We start from the raw sequence: 21,586 nt of genomic DNA on the forward strand, positions 1-21,586 counted from the left end.
TGGAGGGGAAGGAAGGATGAGCGAAGAAGAAAGACAAGAAGAACCGAAGGAGCACAAGACAGAAAACACAGCTGAGAGTCAAACGTATCACTGAACCTGTGAACCGATCCAAGTGCTGAGTAAGCATCAGCCTCCATCTTCTGGTCGGCGGCCTTCTGGGCCAGAGTTAACTGCTGCTGGTAGAACCTCAGCGCCGCCGGAAGATCTCCCCGACACACACACACATCGCCGAGGTTCCCGAAGGCCCTGAAAACCGCCTGCTGACAAACACGACCACACGGACGCAGGTTAACAACAACTTCACATATCAAGGATGTAAAGACATGCACAGACCATCGTAGGCAGGTGACCTGTGTGTTCTCCAAGGCTTGTGCTAGAGAGAGCAGGTATCTCTGACACTCCTCCGCTTTGCCGTACTCCCCCAGTGCCTTGTGGGCCAGACCCAGGTTACAGTAGGCTTTAGCCTGAGCTAATTTGTCTTGGAGATCCTTTGCCAAAGCCAGGTCCTGCTCATAATACCTGAGACACAGGTGAAACATGCAACACATAATGTGAATTAATAGGCAGAGAAATGGTATCACAGTAGGACATTTATGCATCGTGCCATTGACATGTACTTAGTTTTACACACATTTGCAAAACATTCAAACTTTATATTTTCTACTCTTGCAAATGCTGGGCTCTCCCCTAGAATTTAAAATCGAGATGTAGTAATTAAAATTAGATTTGGCTGTGAAGCATCTTAGATTTAAACATGAGCTGGGTCTTGGTGTGAAAATCTGCATTTTCAATACAACCAAGTCTCCTGAATCATAAACACAGTTCTGTTGGTTGTTCCTCTGACCTGACGGCGTCTCGGTACTGTCCCAGGCAGTAGTGAGCGTAGCCGAGGTTGTGGCAAACTTTTCCTTCTCCCTCCAGATCCTGCAGGCCTGGGGCCAGAGACAGGTACTGCTGGTAGTACGGCAGGGCCTGAGCGTATTCGCCTCTCCAGCTGTGGAAGTTGCCCAAGTTTGCTAGAAAAAGAAAAAATGAGAGAGTATATTATGTTTCTCAATCAAGCAAACGTCCAGTGCCTCGTCCAGCTCACCTAGAGCTCGTGCTTCGCTTTGAGTGTCCCGCAGCTCTCGAGCGATGGTCAGGTGGTGAAGGTAGTGCTGCAGGGCCCGGTCGTGGGCCCCCAGAGCCTGGTACGCCACGGCCAGGTTACCGTGCGTGGAGGCCTGCGATGGACGATCATTCACCTGAAACACAAAGACACTTCACAGCTCTGTTTTCCACACCTGGGTCAAAACGCTGCTCATGAAGAACGAAGGGATTCACCTCCAGCGAGATCTGCAGCTCCTGCCGGTGGTAGCGGACAGCTTGGTCGAAGATGCCGAGGGCGTGATAGGCGTTGCCCATGTTCCCGTAGGCTCTCCCCTGGGCGGCATAGTCACCCAGGTCCTGGGCAAATGACAGGTGGGCTTTGTGGAGCTTCAGCGCTGCCTCGTACTCCCCCTTCATCTGGTGGATAATGCCTGAGACAGTTGACATGAGTGGAGCTGAGTAGTCTCAAATCATTTGTTAACAGGTCCAGGTTTAATCTGGACCATTTAATACACGTCCAGGGAAAAATCCACGTCATTTTCACGAGCCCACAAGTGTCTTGAGTCTGTTATTAGAGCAGATTTAGAGTCCGGGTAAACTCAAGTGATCTGAGATGAGCTCAGCCATCGGCTCATGTCATTCAAACAAGTCCTAGTCAAGTCTTACAGAGAGTGAACGTGCTAAATTCCCAGACCGACAGAGATGTAAACATTAAACCAGCAAAGAAAACATATTTACAGAATGTGTGCATGTGAATTCATGCACAGTTTCCAGAACCCTATGAGTGTAGAGCAGTAAATAATTCAACAAATCTAATAATATCTGCTCCTGTGGATCCTCACACTTCACTTCTGATACGCAGAGATCCAGAGGAGAGTCTCACAAACTTCATCTGTTTCTCTGTCCCGGGAAAAGAAACAGGAAAACTCGGTCCCAGTGGCCTCAGCAACTTCCCTCCCCCTGTCAACAACCCAGTTTGTAAGTTTGTAAAGCAGACAAAAGTCTGGGAGAGAAAATACAAGTTAAAGAAGCAGCCTGGGACAGAGGAGACTCAGAGCACAGGGGGGGAGAGTTAGTCTGAAAACCCTTTAGTTTGTAGTTCACAGCTTTTACTGCACAAACCAGAGTCAGTCCTAAACTCTTCAAATCTGCCTCATCTTAGTCCACTATTCTATGAAAGTCAACAGACACCAAACAAGGTAATATCTATGGAAAACCAGTTATTTAACTAGAGTAAATATAATAACGGAGCATTTCTGCAGTGCAGTGTTGTCACTTCACCACAGAGAACACAACGGATAATATTTCTAGTTTAATTTCACAGGCAAGTGAAGTCAGACGTCCTCAAAGCCTGTTGTAGTTTCATACATTATACTGTCGAGTCAGCAGCAGAAAAATGAGACAGTTTGGGGAAATAAATAAATTTCAAAAGCAAAGACGCTCGACACACTGTGGTTTTGTTGTTTCCAGAGACGTGTAGGGAGCAGGAACGAGGGACGAGGACGAGGAGGCTGCTGATAAGGAGACGGGTCCTCGTTCATCGGGGTCTCTCTCTAAGAGGATTACAGAGAAGCCTGCAGAGTCGGCTGGTATCACTGGTTATAGTTACACCTCCCAAACTTCACTGACACTGACACACACACACACACACACACACACACGCACACTTCTCCGAGGTGTTAGGGTGCAGCCATCTGCAGATGCTCTGCAGGACTGTGGGCTTCCCCGGCGTGAGGCGGGAACAGTGGAGGATTAGAGGTGTGGAGAAGGAGCTGAGATCTGATGACAGGGCGCTGAGCTGAGACAGCACAAAGACCAGGACAGCAGGGATCTCCGGTCTCTCTTCTCGCCACAGTGGGATGTCGTCAGCCAACTAAACTGGGTGTGACCAACCCGAGCCACATCTGTCTCTTTGTGTCTACTCACATCCTGCTGAACCTTTATTATTTAGAGCGGCACTAATCAAGAGGTTTAGACGAAGACGGGTTAAAAAAACAATGTGGGATGTGAAGCGAAGTCAAATTCTTTGTGTGTCCAACATATTCGCCCAAAAGAAGATTGTGAGTTTTCATCAGCAACTCAGAGTTTTAGAGCTTTAGGAGATGAGAGAAGGAAACAAGGCCTCAAAGGGAGCAAGGAGAGGAGGGAAGGAAACAAGGCCTCAAAGGGAGCAAGGAGAGGAGGGAATGAAGGTTGTCAGGTCAGCTCAGTCAGACAAACGTAATCGTCAATAAATGATGATGGAAGTTAGTGAAAATCACCCGACGCCTCGCTGAGGGAACCTGACACACACTGAGAAGGATGTGGAACCAGCACCAAACACACACACACACACACACACACACACACACACACACACACACACACACACACACACACACACACAGAGGAGAGTTGCCCAGTCAGCGGCAGAGTCAGGTTCGCCGGCTCTCACATTTCACTGTGGCCACAGAAAACAAGCCCTACTCAATAAAACATGAGCCACAGTGACAGGGACTCAAAGGCAGATGAGCTGATGGGACAGCCAGGAATGTCTTACTGGACCTCAGGGGGCCCAGGACCTCAGGGGGCCCAGGACCTCAGGGGGCCCTGGACCGGAGCCTCTGTATGAAAGTCACCAAGCTCAGTTAAAATACACAACATGACCCCAACAGGATACAGAACAAACAGACACTAAACTACAATAAATGAGTCTCTTTCAGTCTGGGGGTCCTTCACCTATGGGGGCCCAGTGTCTAAGGAACTATATAGTCCAGGATTTGGGTTAATTAGCTGCAGCGTTCGCACGTTTCACAAAGCTGCTAATTTGAGTGTATCTCAGATGTGTCCCGTGTGTGTGAAGTCGATGCTGCAGATCGAAGCAGACTGACAGAGGGTCAGTGTCATCACTCTCTATTTCCTGAACTGGGATTCAGACAGAACACAAGACTTCTCAGTGTTGAGTGAGTGTTTGCTTCCAGTAACACTAAAACATTTCTGTCTAACACAGAACAAATTACTTGGATGAGAAAATCACGTCATACTGCAACTAACCAACAAGTCAAACCAAAGCTTTTAAAAGTTTTGTGAAAACCTCAAAACATTTTTTATCTGGATCAAAGTCCTTCAACGTTGTGTCTCTGCTGACACCAAGTCTCACTTTTTAATTACCCAAATGTTAATGACACATTGACACGACAGCTGGAGCTCCTTAAAGGCAAACGCTACACATCCAGGGACACTTAGCAGATGAGATCCTCTAGACAGAAGATGTCTCGCTCTAACGTAGCTACAGACAAATATGTTCCACTTCGGCCGTACAGGATTGTTACAGAGTGGAGCTTCTCCCGACACAAAACGATCTTCGGCTGCGCTTCATTCTGACCTCTGGTCGAGTTACTCACAGGCTGAACATTGGTTATGTTGAGCGGCTGTCCTTAGGGAGAGCAGGGCTGCAGCTCCAGCACACTGAGGTGACAGAACACAGTCAGGTCAATAAAGAAAGGCTTCATTTGACTGAGCCGCTGCAGTGTCCCTGTATCAGCGCTACTGTTTACAGCTGCCAGGAGAAGTCTTCAAATTAAGACTTTTAACACCTTCCTTTCAAAGCCTGCACACACACACACACACACACACGCATACACACACGCGCACACACACACACACACACACACACACACACACACACTAACAGTTTTGGCAGCTGGACACTGCTCAGACTGGTTTAGGCGTCAAACCAAAACACTATAAATAAAGAGCAGTTTCAGTTTTTGCAGCTTGCACATACATTTGTATTGACAAACTTTGTGCTGCAAAACTTAACTTACATCACAGTCTGCAAATAGTTTGCCTGTAATAAACTTTTACTGCACTCACATGTAGTTTGTGTTGTCTCCTGGGGTGTTTTTTATTATAGCGACAGTACCCGTGGTTATTTCAGTCATCACTCACTGTATTTTTATGGAACAACACAGCGTACTGCCGGCTCAGATCATGGATTGAACCGAGCATGAACCAGTAATTTAAAGTCAGTGCTGTCGACTTTCTTCTTTTATTCAGCAGATGCACAGACCCTCGACTGCTTTTTCTGATGTTTTTCTGCATAAATAAATCTGCCACCCTCCTCCTGCTTGTTCTGTCCTCTGGGGTGACAGTGCTGCCTGATAATAGATGTGCCTCTGTGCTCTTCGTCTCCCTGATAATACTGGTTTTATCCTCTTTCACCAGGTCCTACATGTCCATCAGTACCTGGAACTGTTTCCTGTTCCAGCGTGACCCTCAGTTAAACCTACCCAGGTTGGAGGAGGCTCTGCCCTGTGCCGCTCTGTCCTGCAGCTCCTGAGCAATTTCCAGCTGCTGTTGGTGGTGCTGCCGTGCCCTCTCCAGGTCCTGAGCATCACAAGAACCACCATCACTTATACATCACAGCAGCAGTTAGAGGGGACAGAAGACAGTTCAGCCTGTCTTTAAATGGTTTACACCAACCTGCATGCACCGGGCAGCGTGCCCAAGACCGGCATATGCCCTCATCTCGATCGCTCTGTCGTCCAGCTCTCGTGCCAGCTCCAGGACTCTGGTGTGGTACGATATGGCCTTGTCAAAGTCCCGTTGGGAGTGGTAGGCACTGCCCAGGTTGCTGTACGCCCGCGCCTCCTCACGCTGGTTCTCCAAAGTCTGCCAACAACATCAACAGTTCATGCATAGTGCAGTTTTACATTTGCTGTGACTGACTCAGTGTCTCAGGTCCTCAGAGACACCAGTAGTATTGTTCTTCCTTAAAAAGAAGACATCGTCTTCACTAGGTAGGTTTTGTCTGCTGCATCATTAACAGATCACATAAAGAACCGGAGCTGGAAATGATTCTCAGGCGACTGATGAAAAGATCGACTCCTGCAGATGACTACACAACTAAAACAAAGCAAGAATGATTATCTGACACAAATCAAGCAGATGGCATTTGTTTTATGTGACAAGCTGCAACTTTTCCAGCTACGGCGCCGAAAGTGTCAAAACCAAATGAAATGACTTTATAAACCGTCAGCAGACAGAAGATTTTACTTGAGGGACTTTTATTTTGGAGCAAATTTAACCGTCAACAGATGATCAGCTTGTATGTTGTAGGAGAGAAGTGGGATGATGTTGGCTGGAGCTGCTGGCTGATTCACAATAATGCACTTATCCAAAAAACAAATCTAAAGAGTGAAATGTGCACGGATTATTGTCTTCATTATGTCCTTATCTGATGTTTGCATGGACCGTTACACTGTGGTACTTCAAATATTTCCAGGATTAACAGCCTGTGCCACGAACAGCCGTTACACTCTGTGGGAAACATGCACCAACTCGGTTATGAACGGCCCCATTCGTCACATGATGAACGTGCTGAAACACACACGACGACATGAGAAAGACTCAAACATTCACAAATGTACCTGCTGCTGCAAAACTCATGAGAAACAACAAACTCTCCTGTTTGAATTTATCTCAGTCTTGAAAAACAAATTGCACTTCTCTCCATAATAAGCCAAAATTGAGTTAGTGAGCACTGTAGCTGCTGGCTTCAGATTCACTCAGTGGGTATCGCCTGTATTATTTTTAGCCTGTAAATAACTTCTGTAACAACCACATCGCCTCAAAACACCATCAATTAATCTAAATAACAGAAAGATGAGAAAACACTAACCTGAGCTCAGTGTTGATGCGTCAGCCCCGAAGAACCACATGCTCTTATTTAAATTAAGATGTGATTATGGCTCTAAATGCTAATCCCGTATTCTGTGATTTTATTACTGTGATAAATCGTCTGTCACACCTTCTCCGGGGCTCTCACCCCAAAACCCACTGGTTCCTTTGATTAAAAAAAAAAAAAAAAAGGTTGAGAAACTTCCTAAAAAAAAAACAAAAAAAAAAAAAAACAGCTCACTGTAGTTTTAATCAGCCAATAGAAGAACAACAAAGCTAATTTTAATTGTGCACTTCATCAGGGTATGCAGCTTTTGACCCAGAAAACACCATAAAAGAAGATTTCATTCATACTAAAGCAAATTGCAATCACTCAGAAAGTGAAACGAGTCTGTTCGTGATTACAGCCGTGACTCTCCAGAAGGAAGTATTTCTATATAAGTGTTTACACTGGGAAATAATTCTGATCAGGTTTGGGATTTTATTCAGAGGAAGGAGCTTAAACCACACTGGTCATTAAAACCAAATTAAACATGTGTGATGTGGTTTTTGGTGCTGCACCTTAGCGATGTCTAAGTGCTGCTCATGACACTGGACGGCGTTGGTGAAGTCTCCCAGTGCCGTGTACACGGCGCCCATGTTGCCCAGCTGGCGCGCCTCGGAGAGCTGGCACTGGGTTTGTCGCGCCAGCAGCACGCACTGCTTGTGGCTCGCCAGAGCGTTGGGGTAGTCGCCGATAGCGGTGTAGACGTGGCCCAGACTGCTGAGAGCCCCAGACGCAGCCTGAAACCACAGACAGTAGACAGATCAGTCACCCACAAAAATGTCAAACATGTCAACCAGAATAATTTAAAACTATTACTATACTTTGTTTTATTTATTTACTATAAAGTAAATAAATGTTTAAAAATATAATTTAAGACCAACTGACAGATATTTTACTCATATCCAGCTGAGAACAAGGACGTCAGCACAGGTCAGGGTCTGATTACACACAGTAAGAACAACGCTGCCTGCCCTGTACAGTGTCACGGTGCAGGTCCAGTGGAGAATCTAAATAAAACCTTCACGTGAACCCAGAGATTAACACGTCTGTCACTTTCATATGAACAGCTGTGAGAGTGCAGGCCTCCATCAGCGTCCTCATAAACACCAGGGGAGAGAAAAGGGAAAGTGTTCCTTTTGAACACACACACACACACACACACACACACACACACACACACACACACTGGAAGCTAATCTTTCACATCCTATTAGACCCTGTGAGGAGCATGTGACCCTGTGCTTCTATTATTACTCTGTTTTCGTTAGCACATAAGACACTTTTATCACACTTCTAATGATTTCTAGCACCGCTCTTCCTGCTAATTACTGGGCCTCTTCAGGCATAATACCATGCAAATCATGATTAGAGTCTCAGCTGAAGTTCACACTGTTGTTGTCTTCACTCGTGCACGAAAACGGGGCCGTGAACTCACGCCCACACACGGCAGAACACTCGCCGTGTGAGAGCTCGCCCATTTCTCCGATCAGACCCAGAGAGAAGGGAGAAACAGTCGGGGCCTTAGCGATCAGAAACCTGCCCACTCACTTGCTAATTGATCTCCAGGTGACTGGAATTGATCAGAGGAGTCGGTGCACGTTGGTGCACACGTACTGCACCCGTCGCTTTTTAGGGAACATGTAAAATGTGTTAATAAAAGTGGTGAATGTGGCCTCAGACATCTGTTCCAGCAGCATCCACACATTCATTTTAAATAACAACAACAAAAAGCTTCACAACTTCACAAGGTTTAGTCACTAAATGAGTCAAAACTAAATTCTGCTGATTAACGAATCAATCAATTTCAAATAAAGGTTAAATCTGATTGGTGTCCAGGTTGTGCCTTCTCCTCATGTGACGCACGACAACACAGTATTTGGTACTGTGGCTTTGCAGAACCACATGTTCCACGTTTCATTACCAGATGCCGTCTGGTCTCAGTACTGGGAAGACTGGGGTGGAAAGGGTTAAAGTTAGAGCTACAGCTCCACCAGGCCTCGTAGGAAAACAGCTCAGCTCTCACCTGAAACACACAGCGTGATGTAATTATCAGTAACCCTGAGGTAGAGACGCTCTGTGTACCGATGATCCCCGACATTCAGTCACAGTAATGAAGTTAGAGGCTCATCGAACACACACACACACACACACACACACACACACACACACACACACACACACACTCAAAAATGAAAGAGTGAATTTGACCTTTCAAAGCCAATAATGGGACAGAACAGGAAAAGACATTAGAGACTAAAAGGAAATGTTTGCAAGTTTGAGGAGCGAGACGAGAAAACATGACTATTGAAAGCAGCTTCATTAATTTCCCACATGCACAGGATTCACAGGAGAGCTCAACAGACCCGTGAAGTCCGCCAATGGACATACTGAGTCCACTGTACAAACGTGTATATGAGCTGAGAATTAATGAATCGAAATGAATCTGCAGCTTCTGAGAATCATTTAATTGTTTCAGCTCCTCGAATGTGAAGATTTGCTCTTTCTCTTCATCCTACATGAGAATAAACAGGATACTTGGGGTTTTTTGGGCTGCTGATTGAATTAAACAAACTATCTGGGCACATTCCTTTGGGCTGTGTGGAAGAATAACAGGCGCTGTTCACTACTTTCTGACATTTGACAGGAACAAGCATTAACTGAGGGAAAAACCTGCAGATTATTCATCAGTGAAAAAGTCATTAATTGTGGATTTTCCGTTGAAATGCAGACTAGAGATAGACAATCCCACAGCAACAGCACGTTTCTTTAAATCAGAGCCTTAATGAGTGCTAAAAACTGTCACTGGAAACAGCCAAACTGACCTTTAGTGGAATTTACCACTTCTAATTAACACCAGGACACCCTGCTCTTTTCACGGCCGCGCTGGTGTGTCCCTGTGAGAGAGTGTGTGTGTGTGTGTGTGTGTGTGTGTGTGTGTGTGTGTTCACAGGACGACAGCTCAGCTTCAGAAATCCCAGTTCCCAGCAAAGTGATGAGAGTAAACACATAAAGTCCAGCTGACACGGCTCAGAGCCGACGCTCCAGGAGGAGATTTAATAAATGACGAGGAGGACCGTGTGTGTGTGTGTGTGTGTGTGTGTGTGCGTGCGTGTGTGTGTGTGTGTGTGTGTACAAGTGTTTGATTTCCCTCAAGGACACTGTGTTTCCTCGAAACACAGAAAACAACCAGGTCACGTTATGTGTGTGTGTGTGTGTGTGTGTTGTTTCTGTCTATATATGAGAAGGAAACTCTGACAGCTCCTGTATCATAACATGCAGCTGACACTTCACAATATTTATTTATTATTTATTTTTTTATTGCCCCTGTTGTTGTTTCTATTGTTTAAATGTTGGAATAACTTTTAGTTTTATGGGATTTTATCAGGTTTTAATTATTAACTGCAGCTTTGTAAAACACTTTGTTTTGAAAATAACGCTGTGTAAATAAATTTCTTCTTCTCTGTCATAATTAAAGTGCAGGCAGGCGGCGACGGAGCTAATGAGAGAAGGACGAGCCAGATGAACAGAGACAGACGTCTTCGTGCATCCTGTGTGTGCTACTGTGGGCGACAGACCGGTCCGGAGCTCTGGAGAACTGATGCTCAATCACCCAAAAAATACGGGCTTTTCACCCTCAGCGTGGGACAAAGGCAGAGATGAGTTTTCCTGCTGTGTCAGGAGGAAATGACAGAGTCCAGTTAACTTGGCTCGCGTCGGTCCGACTCCGAGAGGCCAGAAGTCAGTGTCAGTACAGACGGACGCGATGCAGAAGGGGGGGCGGAGGCGTCACAGGGAAGACAAGGACCAGCAGTCACCAAAGTCCAAACCAAAGTCCAACAGTCGCTGAAGCAATTAACTGTTTAAACGTTGTTTTCAGTGCAACAAAGGAACTTTGTCTCCTCCCAAATACACATTTAGGAAACTGTCTCAGCTTTGGGCAGTGGTGAGTATTTTCTTTTTCCTGATACTTTATATACTTAACTTTCACTGCAATCCAGAGGAAATACTGCACATTTGAATACACTTCATTTCCTGCATAACTTTAGTTTTAATATGTATTATTAGCATGTACTAGAGGGTAGAATGAGATGATTGATTGGTATTGATCATTAAAATCCACAAACAGCAGCAGGAATTATTATTATTGTTATACTGAAACAGGCCTGTGCTTCTACTTTTGGTAATTCAAATAGATTCTGATGCTGATACTTTAGTACTTTTATTGAAGTAACATTTTGTACTTTTACTCCGTGGGATTACTAATTACGCAGCAGCTGCACTGGACGGTATTTTAAAGATGCTTCATTTTGTGTGTCCAGCCCTGGAGGCTCAACGTCGTCTCTCTGCAGGCGGCGTCTATCTAGAAACACGAAGCACAGCAGGAGAGATGGGTTTGTGTTGATGACCAGGTCTGAGTCGCCCCAGGCTGCAGGAGAAACTCCATCACCTGATCCTGACATGGACGGGAATCAGACTAAACTACGTGTGTGTGTGTGTGTGTGTAAAAGTAACACACAAACATTGAGATGAAAACACAGGGAGACACACTCTAGTCCTGTTTCATTGTTTCATAAAAACGAACCTCCTCAAACCCTCATTCGTCTTAGTGACAGCTGTTCAATAGACCTCTCTAGGTCCAGGATGCAATCACACGCTATTAAGTGACTGTGTGTGTGTGTGTGTGTGTGTGTGTGTGTGTGTGTGTGTGTGTGTGTGATATCGAGCCGTAGGTGAGTCCACTGGAGCCTTCGAGAACATTATAGCGGCGGCAGATAGATGTGATAAAACTGTACATGAGAAACGTCTTATTGAGTATTGAACAGCTGGAAGATACGACACTCGACCACCTGCCCAGTCGCTCCAGAAGCTGCTCTAACATTTACCCACAGACATTAAGTGTAGTTTTATACTCTGAAGAGAGCTGTGAAGATACGAAGGACCGGACGGAGACAGGAAGCAAAGTTCAAGTCCATTTATTTATTTGGTTATTTTACCACAGGTATGAGTGCAGGGGCGAACAAAATGGGAGGTACCATCTCAGGTGAGGGTGGAGTGGGGGAAGACAAAGTGAACACACCTGATCCAGGTAATCAGCTGTGGGTAGGGCAGGGATAGGTGGACTGTGGACCTGAGGAACATGGGTTGGACACCTCTGGTCTAGAAAGGCTGTGAAGCCCATAAAGAACCCACTAAAGCTCATGGAGAACTATTTTCAGAGGCAAGAAGAACCAAGAGTCCTGGAGCAGATGGTCTGACCCCCACAGAGGAGTCAGTCTGGGACCACATATAGAGACAGAAACACTGGGACAGTCTGGATCTACAGAAGAACTGCAGCAGCATCTCCAAGGTTCTGCAAAGCCCCAGGTCCAACCAGAGAGACCTGCTGCTGGTTTAAGGCCAAAGGGGAGAGCTGCAGATACTGATTAGACTGAGGTCTGTTCCCTTTACTGAAGGTCAGTTCTGATGAATGTGTGTAATTTATATTGAAAGCATCCACTGTGCTGGATAACAGACACCTAATGCAGTAACTTATCAACAACCGATTAAAGAACAAGACCTTGTAATAGCGGAACAAAGGGAATCGGACAAAGCCACAGTGCAGCCACAGCTGAGCCAGTGTTACTGATCTCAGGGCGTCTGAGTGAGGAAACCTCAGCAGGATGACGCTGGAATGAAGAGAACCATGGGCACAGACAGGAACACACAGGACGCAAACAAAGCTCTGTGTTATGGAGCAGACAGAAGATCGGCCACAAATCTGTCGGCTGCAGCACAAACTACCAGTCTGCAGCGCAAACTACCAGTCGGCAGCACAGACTACCAGTCGGCACAGACTACCAGTCGGCAGCGCAGACTACCAGTCGGCACAGACTACCAGTCGGCAGCGCAGACTACCAGTCGGCACAGACTACCAGTCGGCAGCGCAGACTACCAGTCTGCAGCACAGACTACCAGTCGGCACAGACTACCAGTCGGCAGCACAGACTACCAGTCGGCACAGACTACCAGTCGGCAGCACAGACTACCAGTCTGCAGCACAGACTACCAGTCGGCACAGACTACCAGTCTGCAGCGCAGACTACCAGTCGGCGGCGCAGACTACCAGTCGGCGGCACAGACTACCAGTTGGCACAGACTACCAGTCGGCACAGACTACCAGTCTACAGCACATGGACGTATCCGCACACAGCAAACTGTCGCTGATTAACAAACACATGGAAGGTTTTAAAGAGACAATAAATATCAGGCAGGAGGAGAATTAATCATAATTGGCTCAGCTTGAACACACACACTGTACATACACCAACACAAACGCACACACACACACGAATAAGGGAGTAATTAAACGAAGGTAAACACACACAATCGGCCTGACAGCTTTACTTCGTGTTTTGAGACGTAAATGGGCCAAAGTTAATCTGTACCAGCGATCTAATTAACTATGGTCTTCACAACTGTCCACGGCGTTTCAGAGGGAAGCTGATGGGCTCAGCTGCGGCCGAAGGCAAACAACAACTGTGTTTGAGAAAGTGAGACTGAGGGACAGGACAAGCAAACGCAGAGTTACTGCTTCATGTTGTGATGACTCCTCAGATCCAGTCACGTCCCACATACAGCACCGTGTGTACGGCTCTTAAACGTTAAACTGCAGCAGAGACGTGAGGTCTCTGTGTTTTCAGTTCCTCAATCACAAAGCAGGAGAAGACCCTGACAGACACAAACAGACTCACTGTGAAATCCACCTGCACGTCTCTACTGAAATATTTGGTAAACATCGGTGATGTGTCGGTGACTCTCAGATATTGGACCAATCTGCAGGTATTTAACTACAGATTGTTAACACATTCACATTTGTGTGCACAGTTTCCCTGGTCTATATACATATGCTGCATTTAAGTGCTGCTGGGAAATGTAGGTGCTCGTCTTTCAAGCGCTAAGTTCAACATGGGAAAGTAAATAGTCAACCTATGAACACATAAGCTTGTAAATGACTTTGGCTTTAAGATATTTTACACAACATTCCCAAACTTTAGGATGAACAAGAGGGAGCCGTACTTCGTCCTCACCACATCACGCACACAAACGTACTTCTCTGTCCTTGAGCTTCATGGCCAGCACCAGCTGGTTTCTGTGGTTGGCCAGCGCTTCTCTGTAGCTGCCTTTGGAGAAGAGGGCAGAGCCGAGGTTCCCGTGTGCACGGCACTCTCCCGATTGGTCGCCTGTGGACGAGACAAAGAGCGTGTGACATTCACCCGAAGCTGTTTCTCTGTAGCTCTCTCCATACATACCTAAAGTCTTGGCCACCTCCAGGTCCTGCTGCATGTAGGCCATGCTCTTCTCGGTGTTACGTAAAGACCAGTAGGCCGAGCTCAGGGCCGAGAAGACGGAGCCGCGCAGCTTCAGTGAGCAGGTGCCGATCTTCAGCCCGGCCTCCAGCACCACGACAGACGCTCCGTAGAAGCCGTGGGTCAGCAGCTCCTGACCGATGACGGACACGACCACGAACGGGCTTTTGTCCAGCTTCATCTTCTGCAGCTGCTGGTAGGTGGGCTCAAGGGAGTCTAAAATGAAGAGGCACATTATCACAAGCTAGAAGAAAACACAGCTTTCTACTGAACATCTCTGAGAACAGTCCAGCTGCCACAGGCCTCATGGGAGCAGGTCTTAGCTAATGAAAATCATTTTTGTGCTCGTTGCTTCTCTCATGGCTGCATTATGGAGAAAAGGGGTTTTGAGATGAGCCACATTTGTTCCTGTAACAGCTGATCATCTGCCACGTTTGAATAGCTTTGCTCATGTTTCTGCACCTTTGGGTGGGCGGGGCATGTTCGCTGGAGTCTTTCTCTAGTTCAGTGCAGGAGTCTGTTACTGCTACAGATGAAGTGTCATAAAAGAAAACGAGTCATTTAACAAAGCACAGATTTGATCTGATTTGTCAGAACAAATGGTCAAATTAGTATTTTCCACTTTTTGACTTGACTTAATGGACATTGATCCTTATCAGACTGTGGGTGAGGAGACGGAGCATGCAGCTGTTTCAGGGTGACTGGAGGGAGAACCGGTGCTAATGTGGGGTCCTGTGGGTGTTCATTGATGTAGGGCAGGGAGAGAACAGAACTGTGACCTCTGGATTTCACCCTGCCTGCTGCTTGGTTTCTGATTCACACCGAAACAACCTGGAATCAGTGTGGGAGCCTGGATTTCAAGCCAAATCCTTTGGCATGTGGACACACATGGTTTTTACAGTATTTAGCAGCAGCATGTGGTCTGCTGGACCACTGCTGCGCTGTTTCAATAAAGAACCTGCACGGTAACAGATGCAACTGCATTAGAGCCCATGGTCCAAACACAGTAACTGACTGTAGCGGCTAAACTCAGCAAAGACTCTGATTAATGCTGTGTATTACAGACCTCAGGTGAATATATGCAGTAGATTTCTTCTTGTAATGATAATCTGACTTTATATGAAGTAGTCAACAGCAGATTTAAGGACACTAATAAAACCACCATCTGTGCTGTTTTTCCTGCAGGAGCTCTCAGACTTTACCGGCTGAATTTATTTCACGTCACAAATCACAAGTCGCCGCTTTAAACAATAATTTCATGCAGGACCCCTATCAACAAGAAACACATTGGCACCGACGCTGCAGCGTCACTGTGGTGAACATGGGAATTAGTGATTAGTGATTTGAGGTCTCACTGGTATTTGGGACCACAAATCTAAAAGGAACTGGTCCTGGCTCCTCTCTGCTCTGCTTCTCCTGCATCCTGCTGACCTACAGTGGCACCTTTCACACTGTGCACGCCCAGTTTCTCCAGACTGGACCAGTGACATTTCTAGAGTCCAGTCTTTACACCTGCTCAGGTTGTCGGGTCTGAAAAGGACAGTGGAGCTGGAAATATTCCAGCTGCTGTTTTATAACAATAAAAAAGAAACAACAATAAAAAGGTGACGCTGAATGAGTACTTTTACTTTAATCCTGCTAATAGTTACAGACACTTTTACTTAAGCAGGATTGAAATGCAGGACTTGTTGCTGTTACTTAAATAAAGGTATTCAAAGTATTGAGAAACAGCCAAATTCGTTCCAAACTCCATGTTGATAAAGAAAGAAAATGGAAGAAGAGACGTGAGAAACTTCTGTGAGAGGCTCATAAAGATTTACTACATAGGCTCTGAAGAGGAAATAACAATAAAAAGTACTATAACGCACCGTGACTCAGTGTAAAAGCAGTACTCATCTGTTACCACTGGCTCCATTTGGATCTTCAACGCTGTGAACACTCGAGCAGACGTGCTGCAGCAGGAGGATGTTCCTGAGAAGCCTTGCTCTGACTCTGCTGAAGGGCAAACACACTCTGCCTTCAGCACCTTACACCTGGAGGTCTGCACATAGAAGTGCACGTTGAGCTGTGGGACGCACAGATCAATGACACGCACGAGTCCGGCCTGTAAATATTTCATCACGAACACCACAAAAAAGATCTTTGCACTGATGTTTGTCAGAGAGGAGATTATCAGCCTGTCCCCTGTGAAGCGTTAGAGACACCACCTTCCTGCTGCTTTGATCATCTGCAAATGTTTGAAACAGCTCCGTCTGATTTTTGGACCCTGCTGTTATTGATGCCTGTTTTTCCTCTGGCACAGCACGTCTGCATTTAAAGATGCTGTAATTAAAACGCGTCTTTCTGCTCCCCGCACCATCAGGAAGCAGCACCTGGCGGCAGACACAGGTGAAGTAGATGCAGGCCCGTGCTGGTGTCTCAGCGGCTCGGCTGACGCAACCTGCAGTGATGGTTTTTATTCAGTTTGTTAATGTGCGTCCAAACAAAACACTGAGTAGGAGGAAACCTGCAGCCGGTGGTGCAGAGAAGGAGCAGCAGAAGAAGAGAAAGGTTTTGGTAGTTCAGCAAAGAAGAATGTTAAGAAGCTGCTGCTTGTTCTGAGAAGAGCCCGGAGCATCGGGAGGAGAGAGGTGACCATTACGTGTGGAGGACAACCTTGGAACGAAGGTCCATCATTTTACAGATCAGCCTACCAAACTGGATTTAGCAAATGAGTATTACGTGTTAAATAAAGACCAGATCGGTAAACCTGGTCTTGCAGAACTGTCCCAGGCCTGACAGAGACGGGCCGAGAACAAGCAGATGCTCAGCTCAGCAGGTGAACTCAGCTTTCACTTACCTCTGAGGGGAGACTTCATGGCCGCCTCCACCATGCCCACAAGCAGCTGGAGACTCTTGGGGTCTTGGGCGAGACCGGAGGCGAACGCCGCCAGGGCGTCGGCATGACGACCCAGGTACTGCAGGGCAACCCCCTGACGAAAGTAGGCCTGCAGGGAGAAACAGAGGCAGACGTCTGTGGGGGGGTCACGTTCAATATGTTGAGCCACAGCTGGATTTATGTAATTATGGGATATACAGCACAATAACAAAAGCCAACGTGTATCTGCAATGAGCCACAGTGGTAGTATCTCTACTCAGGTCTGAAGTACTTGAATATTTCTGTTTTATGATACTTATACTCCTTCGCACAATTAAAAGCAATTAATTTATAAAGTAGGATTCACCGTCATAGATGCAAGTTCAGACTGAGTCCTGCAGCAAATCCTCCTCTATGGAGGTGATAATGGTCAGTTAGTCTTCAGACTGTTTCACTGACTTCAGTTAAATAAAGTATTATCAGCTAAATAAGTAGCTGATCCTGGTGCAGTTGCATCACAAGATGAATCTGATGAAGCTGCAGGATCTGAGATATTTAATGAGTGATAAGAAAGAAAATCACACTGTATTTTTATTTTGTGTTTCAGAGCCTCATCACAGTCGTCAGATCGGATCAGTCGTCAGATCGGATCAGTCGTCAGATCAGTCGTCAGATCAGATCAGATCAGATCAGTCGTCAGATCAGTCGTCAGATCGGATCAGTCGTCAGATCAGATCAGATCAGTCGTCAGATCAGTCGTCAGATCAGTCCAGTCGTCAGATCAGATCAGTCGTCAGATCAGATCAGTCGTCAGATCAGTCCAGTCGTCAGATCAGTCGTCAGATCAGATCAGTCGTCAGATCAGTCCAGTCGTCAGATCAGATCAGTCGTCAGATCAGTCGTCAGATCAGTCCAGTCGTCAGATCAGATCAGTCGTCAGATCAGATCAGTCGTCAGATCAGTCCAGTCGTCAGATCAGATCAGTCGTCAGATCAGATCAGTGCTGTAAAACGATCAAAGTCGGGGCAGGGACACACAAAATGACCATAAGGAGACAAAACGTCTTCTAAAGCACGAACTAGACCGTCAACAGTCTCCAGTGACAAAGGAAAAACATCTGTGAGCAGCACAGTTTTCCTCCGGGGTCCAAGGAGCTGAAGTCATTTATTAATTCATATTTAATTCATAAATCCAGTGTGTGGAACCGATACAGCACATGTGCACTGTTTACACACCCAGTGCACGCTTCACTAGTGCGTTTCACTGCAAGATTTCAGACAATGAATCATGACGTCAAAATCAGGAGGAGGAGACGCCCCACAAACAGCCTCCTCCTCCTCCTCCTCCTCCCTTCACTGCCGACCAGACTAACTTAATTGTCTGGTCTTCCTCTCTTTTCCCTGTTATTCCTCCCTGTCTCTCTCCCATTTATCATCCCGCCCTCCCTCCTCCCATTTAAACATAATCTGTCATGACAGTGAATGAATGAAGACAAAGAGCATAGAAATTAGATTACATGGCAGCTCCTGTCCCGCTCCTCGTCCTGCTCCTCGTCCTGTCCTGCTCCTCAGACGGCTGCTCTGAAACCAGCAGAGCCGGCTCACGTCTGATCTAATGCACTTTAGTTTCTGGGTCATTTCGCTGCTGATGATCACAAAGTGAGATAGATGGTTGGAGTCATTTCCATTGAAACACAGGAAAAAGGTAGAAATGAGTCAAAGCTGTGATGATCTTTAGAAAAACCTTTTCAAAACCAAGGGCAAAGTAAAATCAACAAATTCAAGGACAAAGGCTTTGGATATTTAGGGTGTAGATTAAAGCAACTACTGTAATGTAGATAATAAAAGTCAGAAGAACAAAGCCGATGCAAACACTTTGTCACCTTGAGGTTTCAGATATTACAAAACTTTAAGAAAAAGCAATGAGACAAAGAAAAGAGCTGAAAATCACCCACAGCCTGGTTCAGGAAAAAAAATCTCTCACTGGCCTAAAAAGTAAAAAACAGACTGAATCTTCTGTTGAGTAAAATGAAATCTCTCCTGTTCAGACGCTGATGCAGCTGCTGGTGCATCTTTTTATTCTCTAATGTTTCGTCTCTGTCTGAAATTCATCAACAATCGCTGGGATGGACCTAAATAAAAAGGTAAACCCAAATGTTGGCTCTGACCAATGTGGTACTTTTAACCACAGACGAGAACGAAAACGAGGCGCCGACATTAACGCTGATCCGCAAAAGGTCGAAGAGCAGGACGTCAGCACCGGTGCCAAGTGTCCACGCTGAGAGCCTGGCCTCTGACCTGGTCCAGGCTGCAGAGAAGGCCGGCGGGGCTGGACGCCGGCGCGACATATGGACACCCCCTCCCCACCTGTCTGCCTACCTCTGCTCAGCACTGCCCCTCAAATCTGTCGCCATCACACTGATCTGGCAGCTGCAGGGTGGGGGCAGCCGCATCCTGTTCTGGTTTATTTTTACCTCAGTCAGATGAGGATCATTATATCAGAGGAGGAAAAGTTATAATCATAGCAAGGTGCCCATTATCTCTGGTGGCTGTGTGTGAGGATGTACAGCACAATAAGGCCTGAGAGTGTGTGTGTGTGTGCAGGTGTGTGTGTCGGAGCTTTTTACCCCATTCAGGGGCGTAAACACAGCAGAGCCAGACAGAAAGTGACAGCAGGAAGAGTCTGCCTCCTCCGCCACAGCCTGCCCATTAGCTCAGTCTGGCTACGCTGCCTGCTAAGCTCACATGGGGGGTACAGTCCAGACCGGCACACACATGCTGTACACGCACCAGCGCCTGCCGAACGCACACACTCCACGTCTCGTTTTGTCGGCCGTCTCTCAGCGGTGCTCTGGAGCATCTCAGAAAAGTCTTGTCAGATTAGAGACCAGCCGCCGTGGTCGTGTCTGGCTCGTCTGGTTTGGAGGCGTCCCCCACTGGTTCCCCGTCGAGCACTTAGGCTCTTCAACATCAGCTGACAGCTCAGTGTCACTTAGAGTGAAGTGATCAATAACAAGGACAAGACTAATCCTGGCACATTTCCCTACATGTGTCTGCTTCTTCATTCGAGCAGGAATTTTCTCCCCGTTCGGCCATTTTTTATCCGGATCATTTGATTTGTCGTTGCATTTTATCGTCTGATAGAAATCGACTCCTTTACAGACATCTTGTTTTTGACAGGTTTTTATCTGTTAGTTATTAAATTGAGCTTTTTTACCCTCCATAGGGCAAAAGAAATACTAGGAAACCCTGTTATCCTGTTTTTATTGATATGTTTCAAATCAAGGAGTGTTTTCCAGTCCCCTTATGAGACCCGGAAGTCGCTCCAGCCCGCCACAATAAAGGCCGCCCGGAGGATTTCTACCCTTTTGCTCAAGTCTGTCGCAGATCGACATGAATCTTATGTCAAACATCTACACCCACATCAGCAGGGCTGTGAGGTTGGCCTGCAGGCACAGTGATACTTGTGTATCTGCAGCTGAGGCTGATGGGAGTTTAAACTAAAGTGTTTTTACATTCACAAATGTCGAAACCAAATTTCACCGCAGAGACGTTTCAATCAAAACAACTGTGAACGTCACAGTAATGACCATAGTCTTCCTCTGAGGGAACCCGTCCATTTGTTGGTCAGATATTTCAGCCCGGACCAAAGTGGAGCCTGAAAATCTTCGCAGACCAGTTTGGGGCCGGTCGTGTGTTGAGCAGAGACCCAATAGAAACAGAACAAAGACTGAGGGGCCCGTTGGGAGCTGAGTTGTATGGTGATGTGTCAGAGCGAAGGATGCACTCCGGATGAACAGATGCTTCAATTAGTGCTCGTAACTCACATTAATCGAGAGCAGATGGCAACACAAGTGGCGGGAGAGAGACAGAGTGAGGACCATATAAACCAGACATGATAGAGATTGATGCCTTTGCAAATCAAAGGATCTTCCTCAGAAACACACAGACGAAACCTTCACCATCTCCTCATCTGGACACCAAGTGGAGCGACTCATGTCTTTGCACCGACTCACTCGTTTGGACGATGAGACGTGGCCTCGAGTTGAGAGAGACAAAGAAAAGCTTCCTGACACACCTGGCAGCCTGGAGCCGCGTCTCACTCTCCCACAACAATAAACCAGAGTCCTTTGATTGAAGTTTAACATCGTACAGTTCTTCTTCTGTTGTGGATTTAGTCATCACTGCAGTTTAGGGGTGTTACTGAAGGTTAATCCAGTTTATCAGAACTTGGCTCCTGATTTCATGGTGCTGGAAACCATTTCAGCTCAAAACATGGGGAGAGAAACTGGAGCAGCCAGAGAATCAGCCTGTGAACCAAAGCTTGGCCTGATTATTCAGACCATTTTATTTGGAGGTCAAACGGAAACGATGGTGCCAATATGTCGGAAAAACCTGCCCAGGAAGGTCTGAGCGGAAACACCATGTAAAAATACAGTTTGCAAAATAATTTCACTGTCTGATTTTTTTTTATTTTGCCACTGCATTTGTTGTGTTCGATGTTCACCTGCGACACTGAAGATCCACTGATGCAAAAATATCTAGGGGTCAGTTTATTAGGAACCCCTGCGTCGGTCTAATCCAGCAG

The 21,586-nt window shown here is 46.4% G+C and overlaps 1 protein-coding gene across 4 annotated transcripts in view; it reads right to left on the reverse strand.

Annotated features, from left to right (window-relative positions):
- The window catches only part of ttc28 (tetratricopeptide repeat domain 28), a 66,658-nt gene that overhangs the window by 14,212 nt on the left and 30,860 nt on the right, over window positions 1-21,586 (reverse strand). For all 4 annotated transcript variants that reach the window (XM_026297689.1, XM_026297690.1, XM_026297688.1 and 1 more), the window contains 11 exons: window positions 16,982-17,129; window positions 14,086-14,358; window positions 13,886-14,016; window positions 7,312-7,533; window positions 5,554-5,742; window positions 5,361-5,457; window positions 1,324-1,520; window positions 1,091-1,244; window positions 845-1,016; window positions 351-519; window positions 97-257 (listed from right to left, as the gene is read on the reverse strand). In XM_026297689.1, the coding sequence (XP_026153474.1) occupies window positions 97-257; window positions 351-519; window positions 845-1,016; window positions 1,091-1,244; window positions 1,324-1,520; window positions 5,361-5,457; window positions 5,554-5,742; window positions 7,312-7,533; window positions 13,886-14,016; window positions 14,086-14,358; window positions 16,982-17,129 (1,913 nt within the window). The remainder of the gene's footprint in view (window positions 1-96; window positions 258-350; window positions 520-844; window positions 1,017-1,090; window positions 1,245-1,323; window positions 1,521-5,360; window positions 5,458-5,553; window positions 5,743-7,311; window positions 7,534-13,885; window positions 14,017-14,085; window positions 14,359-16,981; window positions 17,130-21,586) is intronic.

This window comes from Mastacembelus armatus, chromosome 12, assembly GCF_900324485.2.
Source record: "Mastacembelus armatus chromosome 12, fMasArm1.2, whole genome shotgun sequence".
Lineage (NCBI taxonomy): Eukaryota > Metazoa > Chordata > Actinopteri > Synbranchiformes > Mastacembelidae > Mastacembelus > Mastacembelus armatus.